The following is a 17,094-nucleotide window of genomic DNA, read 5'->3' as shown; positions in this document are numbered from 1 at the left end:
AACAATCATCATAACAATCAAAATTTTAAGAAGAAGTGGCTAATTCTGCCCTGCATTCAGTGGTTGTTTTTGTTTCTCTGGATGTTTTAATATGGACTTGGAGAGTTCTGCATGCAGAATGTCTCTGGGATCTAATTTAGTCCTGATGACTGAGTGGACCCCAAACTTCATCCTCACAGAGGACAGTTGGTTGGATTACACAGTCAGATAATTCAGTACTAATTCTATTTTCTGTTGTGCATTTTCTATTGTTTTGTAATTACATTAAATGTGCCACAGGCTTTCAGTTTCATGCAGCTTCTATGCTGTTTAATGTCTATGTTTCTTCCCAGCGCGTCTCTATGACGTACAGCAACGCTAACAAACAAGCTAACAAGCAAGCTAACAGAGGGTGGTACGCAATTTTGAGGTTTCTTTTGAGTACTGTTATTTGTAAGAGCATAAATCGTTGACTTTCAACAATAAATATAAAGTAAAAGTAAAGCCTGTTTTTTACAGCAAGAAATATATGTTTCTTATACATTAATGGTTATTATTTCCGTCAGCTAGCTCAGCTACGGCTGCCAGTCGCGACTTAATGACGCAACACTTTTGACATTGGCATGGAGAATGATAGAAGGGTAACATTAGCAAGTTATACATTTTAAACTTAATTTTAACCCATTCTAATATAAGTGTCCTTGTGTTGTGTTACTATGTGTGGCAAAGACTTTAAACCAAGAAGGATTCTGCGTCATTGTTAGCACATGTCAGCCACCGTGTGATTTTTAGCTACTGCTAATGCTTTAGCATATTAGCTGCTAACCACTGATATCGTTTCTCTTTCCAGCTGACACAGTTTTTGCTGTAGTTATGGCTCTTCCTCGGCTTTCGAGGTCCTTTACTGGGCTTCTCGTTGAGACATCGTGCTTAATTCATCAGAGGACTTTTAGGTAAGAGATTTTGGAGAGCAATAAAGCGAAGACTTGGCAGCTAGCACGTTTAATCCGTGTTGTTTGGTTAATTTGACAAATATAAGTTTTTAAAACAACACTTCTAACCGTTTATTAGCACAACATTACTCCGACAAAGACGGGGTTCTGTTTATTGTAACTTCAAATGGAAGTTTGACACTATAAGAATATAACCTCTGTATCTGGAGAGAGTCCATATAATGCTGTTTACATGTGCTCCACAGGGAAAGTGTATGCGGTCACTTTAAATCTTAGTTTAAGAACGGGATGTACCAGCCTGATTTCATTGCATCACAGCTGATTTTGAAACTCATCGTGGCAAGTACACAGTACATGTCTGCAGGCTAAAGTCAGCTCCAGTAGGCAGCTTTAAATTGAAGACCTCTGTAGTCGTCAGTAATCACATCAAGTCATTGGCATTTATATAGCACATTTAAAGACACAGATGCTGCACCAAAGTGATTTTCAGTAGAGACACAAACATACACTACCAGTGAAAAGTTTGGACACACCTCATTCAAGGGTTTTTCTTTATTTTTACTACTTTCTGCATTGGTGATACATACTGAAGACATCAAAACTATGAAGCCAGATATATGGAATTATGCAGCAAACAAACATTTGTGAAATAACTCTAAATATGTTTTATATTTTAGATTCCTCAAAGTAGCCACCCTTTGCTTTGATGACAGCTTTGGAAACCATTGGCCTTCTCTCAATGAACTTCATGTGGTAGTCACCTGAAATGATTTTCACTTCGCAGGTGTGCTTTGTCAAGGTTAATTTGTGGAATTTCTTGTCTTCTTAATGGGGTTGGGACCATCAGTTGTGTTGTACAGAAGTTGGTTGGTACACAGTTGACAGAGACATGACATACCATCATTACTTTAAGAACTGAAGGTCAGTCAGTCCGTAAAATTGCAAAAACTTTGAATGTATCCTGAAGTGCAGTCGCAAAAACCATCAAGTGCTATGGTGAAACTGGCTCACATGAGGACTGCCCAAGAAAGGAAGACCAAGAGTCACCTCTGTTGCTGAGGATAAATTCATCTGAGTCACCAGCTTCAGAAATCGCAAGTTAACAGTACTTCAGATTAGAGCCCAGATAAATACCACACAGAGTTCTAGTAGCAGACACATCTCTACATCAACTGTTCAGAGGAGACGGCACCAATCAGTCCTTTATGGTCAAATAGCTGCTAAGAAACCACTACTAAGGAAAAGCAACAAGCAGAAGAGATTTGTTTGGGCCAAGAAACACAAAGAATGGACGTTAGACCAGTGGATATCTGTGCTTTGGTCTGATGAGTCCAAATTTGAGAACTTTGCTTCCACCCGCTGTGTCTTTGTGCGACGCAGAAAAGGCGAGTGGATGGTCTCTACATGCATGGTTCCCACCATGAAGCATGGAGGAGGAGGTATGATGGTGTGGGGCTGCTTTGCTGGTGACACATTTGGGGATTTATTCAAAATTGAAGGCACATTGAATGGGCATGGCTACCACAGCATCCTGGAGCGACATGCCATCCCATCTGGTTTGCGTTTAGTTGGGCCATCATTTATTTTTCATCAGGAGAATTACAGCATGTCTGGAAACTCCTTCAAAACTATTCGAAAACCATTTCCGGTGACTACCTCATGAAACTCATTGAGAGAAGGCCAAAGGTGTGCAAAGCAGTAATCAAAGCAAAGGGTGGCTGTATTGAAGAATCTAAAATATAAAACATGTTTTGACTTCACACTTTTTTGTTCACTACATAGTTACATGTGTGTTCATTCATAGTTTTGAAGCCTTTAGTGAGAATCTACAATGTAAATAGTCATGAAAATAAAGAAAAACACTAAATTAAAAGGTGTGTCCAAACTTTTGACTGGTAGTGTATATAAAATAAAATAGTATAAATATTGAGATTAATATCCTACAGTGTTGTTTATTGTGTGAAATTAACTGATTCATTTAAACATTAAGGATTAAAACCCAACAGAAATTATACAAAATACAAGTTAATCTGACTATAAAAAGGTTACGTTTTAATTATGGAGCTCAACTCAGCAGTTTTGAATATCAAGGCTAAGACTCATTATTATTAGTTATAATGGAGATTAACCAGAATTATGAATGAAAACCCAACAAATCCAAGCATTCATTGTGAAATGGATGATGTAAATGTTACAAAATAATAGGAATGAAGATTTGTGATTACTTTTTTAATTGAAAAGGAAATTATTTGCATGACATATCATTTTATATCTATCTATGTGATGTCACCATAGAGTCTAGTATACAGTCTTTGTCTGGTTTTATGTTGCTTCTGGTCTCAGGATATGGGAAGGAGTCCTTTAAAAATGGATGGGGATTAGATTTTAAATTGTACTGAAGCCACATTAATTTAATTTGCTGGTACAACAGCAGTTGGTTGTCTCTCTCTGCCTCATTGTCATCTAATTTAACTTTATTTACTGATATAGTACAATTTGTGTTTAGAAGAGCCTTAAATGACCCCAAGGTCTTATCTTTATTCACTGTAGAAGTATTTTTTTTCCAGTATGCTGAAAATGACGGATTTCCTCTTTGTCTTGTCAGTGTATCCACTGTTGCAGCAGCCATTCAAAAATTGACGAGAGTGCGTGTTGTGGACAACAGCTCTCTTGGAAATACACCGTATCATCGTTCGCCAAGAGTCATCCACGTCTACACCAAGAATGGCATCGGGAAAGTTGGCGACAAGGTGTTGCTTGCCATCAAAGGACAGAAGAAGAAAGCGCTAATCATCGGACACAAAATGCCTGGAGAATGCATGACTCCACGCTTTGATTCAAACAACGTTGTCCTAATTGAGGACAATGGTAATCCTACAGGAACAAGGATTAAGGTCCCTATACCCACACAGCTACGCAAAATGGAGGGAGATTACTCCAAAGTATTGGCAATTGCTAGTTCATTTGTATAACTGTGGGAAGTATGTGAACATTGTATGCGTGTTATGTTGTCTTCAATAAATTTAAAAGGAACACGTTGCAGTTGTTGACTCGTATTTTGTGCTGTTTCTTAATATGTGAACAGTAAAAGAGTCAAGATGTCTGGCATTTTGCAGAGGCTTCTTAATGTTTACAATAAATATAACCTTTACCTTAAATGCATAGGAGTGTCTGGGCTAAATGTCGCCAAGCCTTTATTGTTATGAACAAAGAAAGCATGAACCTTGAGAGAAATATTTATTGAAGGCACAAAATACATTCACAACACAAAACACAGGACTGGCACATTAGTATTAGCTGTTTATAACATGGTGTCAAGTATAAGGCATTCAGTATCAAGTGATTCCTGTGGTAGTCACTTGAGTGAACTGATAATTGTTATTAACGTGAGGCAACTTCACGAGCAGCTTCTTAAAACTAAAATCCCAGTGCAAAGTTGTTGTTTTTTTAAAACAGCTGCTAAAGAATTTAATTGAAATATTGAACACATAAAATGCCAAAAAAAAACCTTCATTGACATCAAACCGGGTCTGTACTGCCATCTACAGGTGTAAAAATGAAACTAGCATTGAGCACTGAGACAAACTTCCCATTTTCTGTTCTAAAATTGCAAAACATGAGCACAGATTAAGAGAAAAACTATAAGACTTAGAAAAAATACTAACAGATTTAATACCTCAAACAGCTTTTAGTGAGATTTCAGAATGACAGTGAACTTATTGTTAGTTGACATTGATACAGAGAGCAAAATATAAAATAAACTTGCAATGCAGGCTACGGTTAGTGTTTTTTGTCATGCACAGAGTCATGCTGTTTTAACAGTGATGACAGATTTATGCGACAGCGACTGCTTCATACCGTCGGTTTGCATAGTTTCTAAAATATAACTGGGACACACTCGGCGTTGTTGAACTTTGGTTTTCTATCATATAACTCGTTCGCTACGATTATTTACGCTGAGGTGGGATGTGTAAAAGGATCAACAGGTTACTAAGGCTCAGGGGTCTGCAGAGCTTCAGGTTCGAGGTCGTCTGCAGGCGCTTTATCTTCATTTGATACCCTCCAGCAGCGAAGATGGTCCTCTTCAACCACACATTGTCATATAAAGCCACTAGTGATGTGAGAAATAAAATTAGACAAACAGAAAAGAGGAGCAACTTTGTATTGAGATTTCCTTTTAAAAGACAACTCACCTCCGTGAGACTCATCTCAGCCACTCCTGACCCCTCCTTGTCAAAATGCTGGAAAGATCCTGTTAAATGTATAATTTGTTAATTCTGCTGTATATGCTGAACAGTATATATTCAGTTAATGTAAACAGCAATATTACTCACTGAACATGGCTTCAAGTTTGACCAAGCAGCAGATGAAGTTGTCAAAGTCGATCATCTCATTCTCTGCATACCGAGCTACCAGAATCTGGTTCAGTGTGTTGTTCAGTTTGAAACCTACAAGAGGTGATAAAAGTTCAAAATCAGGGCTGTAATGTTCATTTGTGAGTGCGAGTGCTAAATATAAACACTCTAAAGCAATATACCTGCTGCCTCCACAGCAAGTCGCATCTCATAAGAGCTCATGGCCCCTGATTTGTCGAGGTCAAACTGTCTAAAAATTACCTGGGAGACGGAGATACAAATGTAAAAAGAAATATAGAGATTCTAACTGTGTGTGATGTTTATTTTATTTCACTCGTTCTTACCAGCCACTTCCGGATCTTATTCCAGAGGATCTGAAACTCCACCATTCCTAAACGGGCACTACCATCTTTCTGGTAAACACTGTGTCAAGGGGCAAAACTACACACAATCACTGTTATGCTAAATGCATGTTTTCTTTTCTCGCAGCCCAAAAAGATTCGATCCATTCATGCCTGATAAGTCAATAGGATACGTCCATCAGGTTGACCATGGTCCTACACGATTCAATACTGAAGCCATCAGTCTTCAGATCCTGGTCTGAAATAGCAAAAACACTGATGTGAAACAGACTGACTAACAAAAGCATGGCTACACAGAAGCTTGATTCAGTTCAGGAAATGGATGGTGTGCACCCAACAGTGGAATTTACTATAGCAATGTGAGATTTATTACCACTATAAAAAACTTCCAGCAGATATGAATTGTTCTAAAGATAACCAGAAAACTCACGGCGGGAGACGACTCTGTTTAGAATGGTCCTGAGTTCGCGAATAGATATCTCCATGTCCTGGAAAAGCACAGAAAAAAGGACGTGCAAGTTTTTAGCCCAAGTAAGAACAACTTTTTTGATTTCATAGAACCATTTTGGATATTTAGGCTTCAGATATTTTCTAAAACTATTACACGGCAAACATTACTATTACTACCACCAATATCGGGGTTTTCCTGGCTCAGAATGGACCTCTGGGGTCGCATACAGCAAAGACAATGAATCTGTGTTAGCTTATTGGAATGAAATCTATTATTTCTGACCATGTGATTACAAAAATGGTTCTTTTAGCAGTGATGCGCTAATTAAAACTTCTATGGGAGGTACTAAAATTCCCTCTATGCAGAAAAAAGCCAGAATACTACACATAAAAATAATATAAGTAGTGTCAGGAAGTAAAGACACAAATGACAGAGCTACTTTTCAGAACCTACCTCTCCTGCTAGTTGAGCAAACATAGACTTAAACGAGTCATCAATGTCATCTTCTGTTATTTCCTCCTGTAGGAAAGCAAAAACACAAAAGTCACTGGAGTGATTCATGCAACCAATAAAATAGAATAAAATTTCCAAAGCGCTGGTCAGCTGATACGTACATCATCTCCCAAATCGGCAGAGATTTCATCATCCAGTTCTCTGCAATTGACAAAAACACAAATATGAAATTTCCTTTCCTAACATTTAAAAAAACCTGACATTAAAATCACATTAACTTGATTACGTACTCTGTTTCTGACTGCTTTTCAGTGAAGACTCTGAGGACAAAGTCGGCCTCTTTCCCGGGCTCGAAGGTGGACGGGACAATGAGGTATTCTCCTGGCGGCAGACGCAGTCGAGTGCTCACCTCCCTGAGGTTGATGAAGGTCTCTGAGCGAGCACAGGACGAATGGCTCAAAAAGAAATTCTTCTTCAAATGGACGTTCTGGCAGCCTTTGTACTGAGGGCAGCAGGAAAAAACGCATGGGTTTAGATGTAAGCAGGTTTTAAGATCCACCTGATTAAAATTGTGTATGCTTTACATTACTGCCAACTATTTTAAAGGTATAACAGAGCCTATTTTTTTCACCTCATTGCATTTCAATGAAAATGGGCTTCATATAAGTTGGAAAAATAGTAAAAAGTTCCTAATGTATTTGAGTATATGGGTTGGTTGTAATATATGTAAGGTATGTAGTGTACTGATTATAGCAATGTGATAAAAAAAAATGAGTAGACATGCAGGAAAAATGCTTCATAAACTAAAATAACCAGCAGTATTGTAAAATACACAGCAGGTACAGCTAATAGGTTAAAACATGACCAATCTCCAGTGCAGTGCTATGGGCCATGCTGTCATCCAAATTCTTTGCTAAAATAAACACTGAGAGAAAGTGATGCTCTGCTTACCTCTTCTGGAATCTGCAAAAGAAGACAGAGGAAACATAAATTAATTCAAGCAATGTAATGTAATGGAAACAAGTCAATAAACTATAATAAAGGACAACACTGATTTTCCATCTCTGTTCTCACCTCATAGAGAGCAAAGCCAATGGTGTGCATGTCCTGACCTTGGCGGCGATATCTGCGCCGATCCTTCTGCATGAGGGCGACTAAAAAACTACACGCCACCTCATCGTCCTCTGGGTCATCATCCTCCTCCAGCAACGTGATCTTATACTGAGGGTTGATCCAAAATGTGTCTGCACAGATGGTGATTTTATGTTAGTCTGTTTTATAGTCCCAGAGTACATTAGACAATGTGTTTACACTTTAGCTCTCTGTAGCTGCAGTTTTGTAGATGCTTTTTGCACCTGTGACATCCTTATTCACTGGTGGCTTATATTTTACTGCAATATAAAGTCCTACATCTCTATGGGAACAAAATGGCTAGAAGGAGAGAACTAGAAACAGATTCTATGCCGTGCAAAAAAATAAATAAAGTGCCATAAATTCTTTAAAAGTTAATTATTAAGTTAATAATTAAGTATATTTTCTTTTATAGTTAATTTTACAAAAAAATTGAAAAACCTGGAATCAACATTTACATTGCTGTTCCACAGGTGTTAACGATACTGTATAAAATGACGGCTGTACATACTTTAGATATTTTACTACTTACGATTTTTTATTTGTTTTCATATCTGCCTCCTATCTGCTTTGTCGTAACAACTTTAAGCTCAGCCCAGCTCAGCCAAAAAGTCCCTGAATTTTTTATCACACTACTGTTGGTTGCAGCTACCTCACTAGTGGCTTCACAGCTGCAAGAGGAAGCGCAGGATATTTTGTTTTTTACAGAATCTGGTTGGCGAAAACTGTCTATTTTTGGCAAAATTTAAATGAGCCATGTTAGGTGATTTTAATAAAATATCATGATTTAAGCTTAGATTTGGAGCATTTATGACATATCAGAGATGCTCAGTCATCTTAAAGTCACAAATCTATTTATTTTTTGGTGTTTTTGCAGTTTCTAGCTCTATGCCTAAAACAAATAACACATTTATGGAACCCTGTGGGATGTTTAGGGATTCAGAGGGTTGAGCTGCTATCATTTAATTACTTTGTTAGTTAATATTATCTGAGTCTTTGTATACACTTAAACACGAAAGGTAATTGTGTCGTTATATGGTTGTGACTCACTGGGATGGTTCCTGCAGCCCCCGGCGGTGCTGCCTCTCCTCCATGTTCCGTAGAACTTGATGGTGTTCCAGTGGCTGAGGCTGTCCTCGCTCAGAACATCTGGAGTCAAGTTGCAGATCTCCAGTCGAGAAAACTGCCTCATGAAATCACTGAAGGACATCCTGGAAGATGAAAGTCAGACGAAATATAAAACTTTTTACAATTTTAACGATACTACTGTCATATGGAGCCACGAGACAACACATCATACTTTAATAATCTGTACAATAAGCGTAAAAATAAGATTCCAGCAAATTCTGTCCTGTTTAATATGTATTTGTACGGATTAAACAGACAATGCCAAGCATGATTATAAGTGAGCTTTAGAGCTTTTCTTGGGTAAATATTGCCACCTAGAGGAACACCGTCCTTAGCTGTACTTTCATCCTTTCTGTTTCCATTGTGTGTTTCCACCGACCTCACAGGGAAATAATTTAGCAACAGCTTTGGCCACAGTGTCAATTTTGACCGCACTGAAGCAACAACAAAGAGCTACTGGATGCAGCGTCAGTGAAGATGGTTGCTGCACTGATGTTTATTGCGTTAGTCTACATGTGAAATTTACTTTGTTGGTAAGGACACTAAAGAGAAGAAGACTCTCCCTCCAACAGGACTTCTTGAAGGCAGAAAAAAAACAGCACTTGTTGCCTTGTCTTCCTTGAGGTAACTAATCAGCATCAAGTCTCGCAAAGTATTTTTTCAGGGCAGCTTAAAAATACTATCGAGTAGGTATTTTTTTCGCCCTTGAAAATGGCCCTGAAAGAAGTTCTACAGTGGGAGTTCCTGCAGTCAAAACATGCACAAAGATGTAAGGCCAGGAGTTCATGTTAAGGTGGCAACATCAGGCTACCTGTTTCCCCATTTCAGTCTTTGTGCTATGTTAAGCTAAGAGTCTCCTAGTGGTAGTGTTTAAAAATCAGCATACAAACACCAGAGTGGTAACAATCTTCTCAACTGACTCTAGCACAAAGAAACAAATTTTGCAAAATATCAAAGTATTCCCTTAAAATCAGCCAACTACAGAAAAGTTCCCATATTCTGACATCTTACCAAAACTCTCCATCTTCCATCTGAAGATGCAGATCTTCTCGTTCAGAAGGGTCGATGTCGTCCCATTCAGGGGCGCTACAGATGACGTGACAAAGCAAAGGGAGATGATATAACAAAAGGAACAGATGAAAAGTTTTTGTACACCGTTATATTCACGCTTGTGCACACTTACTTGTCACTCCAGGCACCGGTCCATTCCACCTGGCCCCAAGGGTTACGTATTCTGATCAGGCGTACCATGTCGCCATGGTAATCCACCTACATAAACAACAATGCGACAGGAAATGTACAGTCATAACTAGCGTGCGTGATGATAACTAAGAGAAATGAGTCATACACAGACAGACCTCCTTCAGCCCAGTGACTGAGTAGGCATGGCCTTTGACAAGCTTCTTGAACGTAACAGCCTCCATGTCGAAGGCACTGGTGATCTGTACGAAAACAGCACAATTACTGCATGTAAGTATGAATGCCCAGAAATAAAGAGAGAAATTAATGTGAGTGGCCTTGTCAAGATGTAATATTGATCTTGGGTGGTGTGCTCGTGGTTTTTATTAGCACCTACATCGATAGAGCAGCCCAGCAGGGAGCCTCTTTCCAGGGCTTTGCTGATTATCCTGTACAGATTTCTGGGAGCCTTGCGGAGCTCGTACATCTCAGAAACACCACCGGTGAAGTCCTCGAACCCTTCAGTGGTGCTTCCCCCAGACAGAGCCTCATAGGAGCCATTCAGCCTGACAACACATTAGGAACACATTTCAGTTTGATCACCCTAAACAGCAGCACTTCAGAATATGATTTCCTGCTAAAAATGCTTATACTGAATAATGCAGAAACTGGGCAGAAGCTTTCAATACAATACCTACTTGGCATAAGCTTTCTCCAAGAGTGCACTCCAGAACTCATTGCCCTCCGCTGAATGGACAAACATGAGCTCCCCGTCTTTGACAGGCAATCTGTCATCAATCACAACATCTACCCACTCACCAAACTGCCAGAACTGCAACACAGAGCAATAATCAAGAATTACATCTATCTGAACTGCTTGGAAAGGAAAAGAAAAGAGTAGAAGATGATCTTAAAGTACCTGGAAGTGGAAGATTCCAGCGTAATCATCTTGGAAGGACTGACCATGTGGAACAACCCGGTGAAGAAGCCTCTCGTTCAGGGTGAGAGAGCCGATGGCTGCTAAGAGCCAGCAGTCACCTACAAGTGAGAAGAAGCATTTAGCAACCTCCATCTAAATGTTTCTACTGTTTATTAGAACAGATTTCACATCAAGGACTCACCCAGGGCTCCCTGACAGATGTCTGTTCTGGTGGCGCCACCCACGATAAACTGAGGGTCATCCGTCAGTTCCTATAGAGAAATTTAATATCCAGTCACCTTCTCCGACCAATGAGGACATTTTATGGTTTACTTTGAGGCGCCACTTCTTTCAAATCATTGCTTTTCTTGCACATATGTGCCAGGTTCCTGTGTTTTAATGAGGCACTGTAAACACATGTCACAGCGAGGGAGCAGTCAGAGAATGCTATGAGCTAACAACAGCTGCAGTGGCCTGAGAAGTTCCTGTCCCTACTTGTCCTATTCTGTCTGGGCCTGCAGACACCACATGAGACAGTGTCACCAATATGCTTGTTTATATGAGATTTAAGCTCCAGGCATCACCAGCAGCAGTCAATAACTACATGCCAGTTGTGAAATACTACATGAAAAGGATTCAAAACAGTCATCAGTTTATCTCTAGCGCTATGTCTGGATGTGCACAGAGAGTGTATTTGTGATTTCATGCACCCACATAAATCAAAAGTATGGTCTTACCGTGGGCCTCATCCACTCCACATCTCTAGTTTTAGAGGAATAGGGTGCGAGTTCCTTAAAGCCCAGCGATGGAGGTTCAGCGGGGAAACAGGGGTCTTCAAACAGGCTGCCGGACTCCACACACTCCTGCTTCAGCGCCTCGTAGTCCTGGTTGTTGAAGTGCACAGCCTGGTCCTTGGAGCCCATGCCTTCTGCCCGCAGCCTGTTGGCGTGTATGCTTGCAGATATCCCTCCAGCCGGATACATACTGGTGAAAGATAAAAATATGGAGCTGGTGGGTGGGCATGCACGCTGCCACCTATAAATAGCCACAAGCTTATCAGCAACACACTCTTGTCTAAGAGTTACAGCACAGCAATCAGGAGAAGGGCGTGTGTTTAGCAAAAAAAAAAAAAAAAAAAAAGTCTGCTTTCAGCTAATTGGAAACCCCATGTGTTACAACTGCATTACATAGTAAGCCTGCAAGTAGCACAAAGCTGGAGCTGTAGCCAGAAAAGAAACTGAGGACAGAGCCTGAGGGTTCTTATTCATCCATTACAGTTTTGGTTTAAGTGGCCTAAAAACCTTAAAAACTGAGCTTTTCATGTTGCAATTCCTGCATTTTTAGACTCTATAGGTTTAAATTTTACTACATTTCAGCCAACAAAATAATAACTATATAAAATATTCAGCACTTCTTCTCCAAACTTTGACATACCATTTATAGCATCGTGATGGGAAATGATGGATCGATTGTTAAGCAATTTACTGATTAACTGTGTGAAGTGATTAAAAAAGACATTTTTGTTGTCTGTGCTCAATTATTTTGAGAGTAATGAGGTTCACATTGTTCAAACTCATGACTCCAGTATTTCCAAACTCCAGGCTACAGCCCTGCAACAAGAAATAACTCCTTACAATAACCAATTTATTTAACATAATTAATTTAATAACCAAGTGAATTTCCCTACTTTAATCTCAAGAAGTAATGGTAGGTGGTGGGATATAAACCCAAAGTAAAATACACAATCGTTCAAAAGTTTGGGGTCATCCAGACAATTTCCTGTTTTCCATGAAAGCTCACACTTTTATTCATGTGCTAACATAATTGCACAAGGGTTTTCTCATCATTAATTAGCCTTTCAACACCATTAGCTAACACAATGTAGCATTAGAACACAGGAGTGATGGTTGCTGGAAATGTTCCTCTGTACCTCTATGTAGATATTCCATTAAAAATCAGCTGATTCCAGCTAGAATAGTCATTTACCACATTAACAATGTCTAGACTGTATTTCTGATTAATTTAATGCTATCTTCTGCTTTACTTTCAAAAATAAGGACATTTCTAAGTGACCCCAAACTTTTGAACGGTAGTGCATGTTGCTGTGCAAACCTTAGTTATAAACAGACAGAAATGAAGGCTGCGCATATTTGTTATTGTTATATAGCCACAATATAGGCATGAAAACAGGAAAGGGGATGATGGAGAAATGTGAGATAATAACCACCACCTTAAACACAACAAATCCAGGAATAACAAAAGAAGTTGGAAATATGATACCTGGTGTTTATGGGCAGGCTGAGAGGAAGAATGAGACAAAAAGGAGAGAGAAAGAGGTCATCATTGGCAATTTAGTGACGACAAAATGCTTTTGTTTTTCGACTGAATTGGAGAAAGAGCCTGAAAGAACATTCACAACATCTGTGCTCGATTTTTTTTCTGCCAGAAACTTCACAAATTTGAGTCAGAAACGTAATATGTTGAGAAAATGCTTGATTTGAAGATGGATAGCCCTCTCTGAATCAATGCTGGAACAAAGGGGCAAACTTCTCTGCAGCTCTGCTCCACTCCAAAGGAATCCTAATGAGTTGAGTTTGGTAAACAGTAGAGACAGGGAAAGTAACAGAGGATGGGGGAGACTTGGACGGCACTAAAGCAGAGAGGGACTAGAAGAAAGATGATTCAGCGGGAGACGGTGTTGGTGTGCTCTGCTTTTGCTTTTGATAGAAACAAGGACTTTGTTTACAGGGTTGGCCCCCTACCCTGAGGCCCCACATGCCTGTAGAGTCTGCAGGAATGTCCCTCTGCTCTGTCAAACCACTGACAAAAAGGATATCTCTCTTTAAGCTGATCCATGCAGGACTGTGAGCATGATGTCATCTATAGGACTACAACCTCAACAATACCCTAAACACAACAGGCTCTCTCATCTCAGGAGGCAGCACTGGTGTCCCCTCCACTCTGAGCAGTGCTGCACTGATGTTGGCCACTTTGTTAAAGCCTTTGTGAATTCAGAGGCCTATCAAAGGTCCCAGTACGCCAGGCATGCATAAGCTCAGCAGCACCTGTTCAGAAGTCCAAGCAGGCCTGTTTGTACGCGCACCGGCCTGCAGCAGTCAGCTTCAAAGATTTCTCACAACAATAGATCACAACTTATTCCACTCTGAGGGTAGAATCTGAATGAAATCTCTGAGTCTGAATGAGACAGCTGGAACTGTGTTGACTATTATTAGAGCTACACTGAGCAGGATCTTGCAAACACTCCGCCACTGTGGCCTGTGCTATAATAAAATCACTCAGCACCGTTAACCTCCTCAACGCGTTTATTCAGATAAAAACAAAGCGACTGGACTCACCACCGCTTAGAAGGTAAACTCAGATCTCCTCTACGGTCAGTCTCTGAGCGATAATCGTGGAAGTCGGTGAATCTGTGAAAGGGGGCAGTGGTTTGGTTTAGGGCGCAGGTCCAACCCTCACACAGACGCACGATCCGAGGAAGACCAGCCCCTGCAGGAGGAGGAGCCGAGCAGTTCCACACCCCGCCGCTGGAGGCGCCAAAACCCAATATATGTATGTATATATATATATATATATATATATATATATATATATATATATATATATATATATATATATATATATATATATATATATATATATATATATATATATATATATATATATATATATATATATATATATATATATATATATATATATATATATATATATATATATATATATATATATATATATATATATATATTGTATTCTCCTGAGGTCTGTTGTTGTTGTAAAAGCACACCAGATAAGTAATTATTTGGACTGCATCACAGGTCAGGATCTTTTTTTTTTTTTTTTAGCAATTAAAAACATACTGAAAACACTTTTTAGGTTACACTTTTTTGCGATTCTTTGAACAACTTTGAAGATAAGCAAGTTTTAGAGACTGTTTTTGCATATCAGGGCAAAAAACTTTCTGCCAGCAGATTTATGCGTAAATGACTCAATGCTCAGTCCTCCATTAAGAAAAGCTGTTTGATTCAGGGGCATATTCACTACTGGCTTAAAATATGTGTTTGGGAGTCAGAAAAATAAAATAAATGTGTATTTAAAAAACTTGAAAATGGTTCTTTGGATGAATGATTTGAGGTTTTTTTCAGGTTTCCTCCACAGTGGCAATGTTGAGGAACCATTAAAAGTTCCCTGAGGCTCCTCTATTCTGTCACAATAGTACAACAATAAACACTGCCAATTAAAAATGTAAAACAACCAAAAATCCTTAAAAATATATTTAAGATTGAATTAAATACACCAATGAATGAACAAATATCCCACAGGATGCTATTGTGCATGCATTTGTTAGAATATATTTTGTCATGTTGTATGGACTGTATATTTACATTTATTAACAAGTGAAAATCCTACATGTAATATCCTACATATAGCTTAGATTCTGCCATAAGTAGAAATACTGACTGATTTTATTTATTGCACTTTTTTTTCCTAAGTAGAAATAATGATATTGAACAGAGTAATTAAATACACATAATATTCATAATGCACAGGTTGAATGTGTTGACATTGCACCAACGTGAAATATTTCAGTTCCTGTGCAGTCTACTGGGAGCAGACCAGGTTGTAAAGTCTGACATCAGTGGGACAGAATGACCCTACTACAATGTTGACATTGAAGTACAAAACATCACTCCTATAAAGATTAATCATTAACTCACATGTAACTGTCACCTGTGTAAACTTATGTGAGGATCTGTGTCAATCCTCTTACTAACCCCTGCAGCCTGAAATGACTGTATCACCTGAGAGATAAAGTGCTGTAAATGACTGCAGTGGTTAAAGGTCCCTTACCACCACGCCTATCAGCCTGATAGTTGATGATAGACGAAGAAAGTTTCGTTAATCTCCTTTGTTTGGTTTGCGTCACAACTGATTCATCATATTCAGAGATACTTGTTGAAAGGTGGAGCACTGATGCATTTACTATCAAAAAATATGATTATGTTATTTATAGGCCTTGAAGCTTTCTTTAGGGGTGGAATTCTACATAAACATAGTATTTTCAGCCAAATTTAGACCAGTTCCATTTTGCACTTTACTTCTTTTTATTTGCTTGAAGCAAATTAGCTGTTAATGCTTCTGGTGGACTGTTTGGTCACTGTCAGTCTTCAGACCACACCCTCTTATGTCAAGTTATTGCAAATTTTTAGATGTTTTTCAGCAACTTTAAAGCTCTGATCAGTATTTTTATGTTAGCTTTGAATACGATTATGTAGAATGTGAAAAGAGTCCCTTGTCTTTACAAAATCACATGAAATTATCATCCAAATCAGCAGATTCCCCTTAGCTGTACAGCGTTGTAGTGTCATTCGCCTTTTTTTGTTGTCGACCTGCAGCTTGAATCATTGAGCATTACTGTTCCTAATTTCTGAAAAAAAAACCTAAATTCAGATTGAGGTAACTTTCTGAAATGTGCTTGATAGCAAAAATTATTGAAAATTTAAACTTACATTGAGTTCAAGATTTGAAGCACCCACTCCTATCTTAAATTGTTCAGGCATTTTAGAACTAATTAAATTTAGCCTTGATTGCAGAGGAAAAGCTAATTTGACTATTTAAAAATAATTCATTTGTTGAACATCATTTTTTGGGATGTTGGCATAAAAGAACCTAAAATCTAAAGAACTGAAGCAAACTGTTAGGTTCATTTTTTTGTATTTTATGTTTTAGCCCAGACGTCTTGTAAAGAGTGTCCAGAGTTTACAGTGGTTTCTTAATAAAGAGGGCAAACACAAAAGCTCTGGCAAGCACATAGTGCACTACCTGGGTACTGAAATAGGAACTAGCTGGTGAACACAGTGGAACCTTTAGCTGCCACAAAAAACAGACAAAGAAAGAAATTGTTGCGGGGTGGCACTGGTAGAGGCAAGCATTGTTGTCTCACAGAAAGAAAGTTCTGGTTTTGAACTTGCTGGTCATCTGGGACTAGTTTATGTTTCTTTGTGCCTGGTGGGTTTTCTCCAGATGCTCCAGCCTCCTGCCATAGTCAGAAGACATGCATGATGGATTAAATGGCGATTCTAAATTGGGTTACTTTGCTGTCTGTGTGGGTGTACAATCCCTCTCACCCAGTGTCAGCTGGGAAAGACTCCAGCCCTTTGCAGCC

At 38.9% G+C, this 17,094-nt stretch overlaps 2 protein-coding genes across 4 annotated transcripts; one reads left to right on the top strand and one right to left on the bottom strand.

Moving 5' to 3' along the window:
- The first annotated feature begins 353 nt into the window (after window positions 1-353).
- mrpl14 (mitochondrial ribosomal protein L14) lies at window positions 354-3,974 on the top strand. 2 transcript variants are annotated; one of them, XM_023294658.3, is made up of 3 exons: window positions 354-394; window positions 830-932; window positions 3,538-3,974. In XM_023294658.3, the coding sequence occupies exons 2-3, from the start codon at window positions 853-855 to the stop codon at window positions 3,902-3,904; spliced, it is 447 nt and encodes a 148-aa protein (XP_023150426.1). In that variant the 5' UTR covers window positions 354-394; window positions 830-852; the 3' UTR covers window positions 3,905-3,974. The 2 variants fall into 2 exon arrangements, with proteins under 2 accessions (XP_023150426.1, XP_023150425.1); XM_023294657.3 differs by lacking the exon at window positions 354-394 and adding an exon at window positions 564-620.
- A 178-nt stretch (window positions 3,975-4,152) lies between these two features.
- On the bottom strand, window positions 4,153-14,409 carry LOC111585234 (calpain-1 catalytic subunit-like). Of its 2 annotated transcripts, XM_023294642.3 has the most exons (23): window positions 14,267-14,407; window positions 13,191-13,208; window positions 11,648-11,894; window positions 11,113-11,182; window positions 10,911-11,029; window positions 10,690-10,823; window positions 10,389-10,557; window positions 10,171-10,254; window positions 9,996-10,081; window positions 9,824-9,898; window positions 8,735-8,895; window positions 7,628-7,797; window positions 7,505-7,516; window positions 6,844-7,055; window positions 6,715-6,754; window positions 6,554-6,619; window positions 6,080-6,137; window positions 5,823-5,887; window positions 5,632-5,700; window positions 5,470-5,548; window positions 5,267-5,380; window positions 5,126-5,184; window positions 4,153-5,043 (listed from the first exon to the last, which is right to left on the bottom strand). In XM_023294642.3, the coding sequence occupies exons 3-23, from the start codon at window positions 11,891-11,893 to the stop codon at window positions 5,017-5,019; spliced, it is 2,115 nt and encodes a 704-aa protein (XP_023150410.1). In that variant the 5' UTR covers window position 11,894; window positions 13,191-13,208; window positions 14,267-14,407; the 3' UTR covers window positions 4,153-5,016. The 2 variants fall into 2 exon arrangements, with proteins under 2 accessions (XP_023150410.1, XP_023150412.1); XM_023294644.3 differs by lacking the exon at window positions 13,191-13,208 and having other exon boundaries at window positions 14,267-14,409.
- Between the last annotated feature and the right edge of the window lie 2,685 nt (window positions 14,410-17,094).

The sequence above is a fragment of the Amphiprion ocellaris genome, chromosome 16 (genome assembly GCF_022539595.1).
Source record: "Amphiprion ocellaris isolate individual 3 ecotype Okinawa chromosome 16, ASM2253959v1, whole genome shotgun sequence".
Classification (NCBI taxonomy): Eukaryota; Metazoa; Chordata; class Actinopteri; family Pomacentridae; genus Amphiprion; species Amphiprion ocellaris.
The sequence above is the reverse complement of the archived record's forward strand: the minus strand, read 5'-3'. Positions and strand labels throughout refer to the sequence as shown.